The sequence below is a fragment of the Orycteropus afer genome, unplaced genomic scaffold (assembly GCF_000298275.1).
Source record: "Orycteropus afer afer isolate SDZICR_OR568_19922 unplaced genomic scaffold, OryAfe1.0 scaffold00037, whole genome shotgun sequence".
NCBI classification, from domain to species: domain Eukaryota; kingdom Metazoa; phylum Chordata; class Mammalia; order Tubulidentata; family Orycteropodidae; genus Orycteropus; species Orycteropus afer.
This window is the reverse complement of record NW_006921624.1, coordinates 2,018,830-2,020,225: the sequence shown is the minus strand read 5'-3', so window position 1 is coordinate 2,020,225 and position 1,396 is coordinate 2,018,830. Positions and strand designations below refer to the sequence as shown.

General features: G+C 43.4%; 1 protein-coding gene across 1 annotated transcript; it reads left to right on the top strand.

Annotated features, from left to right (window-relative positions):
- The first annotated feature begins 39 nt into the window (after positions 1-39).
- On the top strand, positions 40-969 carry LOC103193428 (olfactory receptor 1L6-like). The gene has a single exon (XM_007936634.1). It carries the CDS (start codon positions 40-42, stop codon positions 967-969), a length of 930 nt encoding a protein of 309 aa, XP_007934825.1.
- Positions 970-1,396: the final 427 nt, after the last annotated feature.

The following is a 1,396-nucleotide window of genomic DNA, read 5'->3' as shown; positions in this document are numbered from 1 at the left end:
ATCTAACATTCTTTCCCATTTTCTACTTATAGAACAGCAATGTCAACAGGAAACCAGAGCCACATCACTGAATTCTTCCTCCTGGGACTGACCAATGACCCCAAACAGCAGGTGTGGCTCTTTGTCAGCTTCCTGACCATGTACCTGGTCAATGTGTTTGGCAACTCAGTCATCATTGCAGCCATCCAAGGGGATGCCCGCCTCCACACCCCCATGTACTTCTTCCTCTCAAACCTGTCTTTTGTGGACATCTGCTTTACAAATGTCATTGTGCCCAGGATGCTGGCAAACATGCTCAGCAAGAGCAAAACGGTCTCCTTTGCCCACTGTCTCACACAGATGTACTTCTTTGTGGCCTGTGCAATCACTGACAGCTTCCTCCTGGCTGCCATGGCCATTGACCGCTATGTGGCCATCTGCAACCCACTGCATTACACTTCGACCATGAGCCCCAGACGCTGTGTCCTTTTGGTGATGGCATCCTGGGTGGTGTCCCACATCCACTCATTGACCCACACAATTCTCATGTCCCGCCTCTCTTTCTGTGGGACCAACATCATCCACCATTTTTTCTGTGATGTCCAGCCACTGCTAACACTCTCCTGCTCTGATACCTCTGTCAATGAGCTTTTGGCCTTCACAGAGGGCTCCTTTGTGATCATGAGTCCCTTTATCTTCATTATTGTGTCCTATGCCTACATCACCCGTGCTGTTCTCAGGGTCCCTTCAGGAGGAGGCAGATACAAAGTCTTCTCCACCTGTGGATCCCACCTCACGATTGTGGCACTCTACTATGGAACAGCCATCTCAGTGTACATTCGCCCCTCATCCACCTACTCAGTGACAAAGGACCGTGTGGTCACTGTCTTCTATACCGTGGTGATCCCCATGCTGAATCCTTTCATCTATAGCCTTAGGAACAGAGACATGAAGCAGGCTTTGAGAAAACTGACTAAGAGAACGGAATAGAACACTGTATTTTGCTACCTCTAGAAATTTGAATCAGAATTGCCTCAGTGGCAATGGATTTGGTTTTTGATGGGTTTAGAAGTTTAATCATTGATTCTACAATGATTCTACAATGTTAAGTCCCTACTGCCTGCAAACACTGTGCTTAATTTCTGAGAAGAAGGCAAAATATATAGCTGTCCTCAGAAGTACTTATAGTTTATTAAACAGAAAAGAGCATATTATAATAAGAATTTGTCTTACTTTTTCAAAAAAATTCACTGAGTCCTGGTTATAAATATCTTAATAAATTAGAAAATAATTTTGCAACTTCTCCTCCTTCTTTAGTCTCTTTTTTACTTCCCTTTTGCAATACCTAGTTCATATATCTTATGTAATTTACCAATGTAGACCATAAATATTTCACCATAAAAAAAAAGGAAAAAGA

What these genes read in the sequence shown, in the direction of transcription:
- LOC103193428 (XM_007936634.1), top strand. Translation starts at nt 40, where the DNA reads ATGTCAACAGGAAACCAGAGCCACATCACTGAATTCTTCCTCCTGGGA.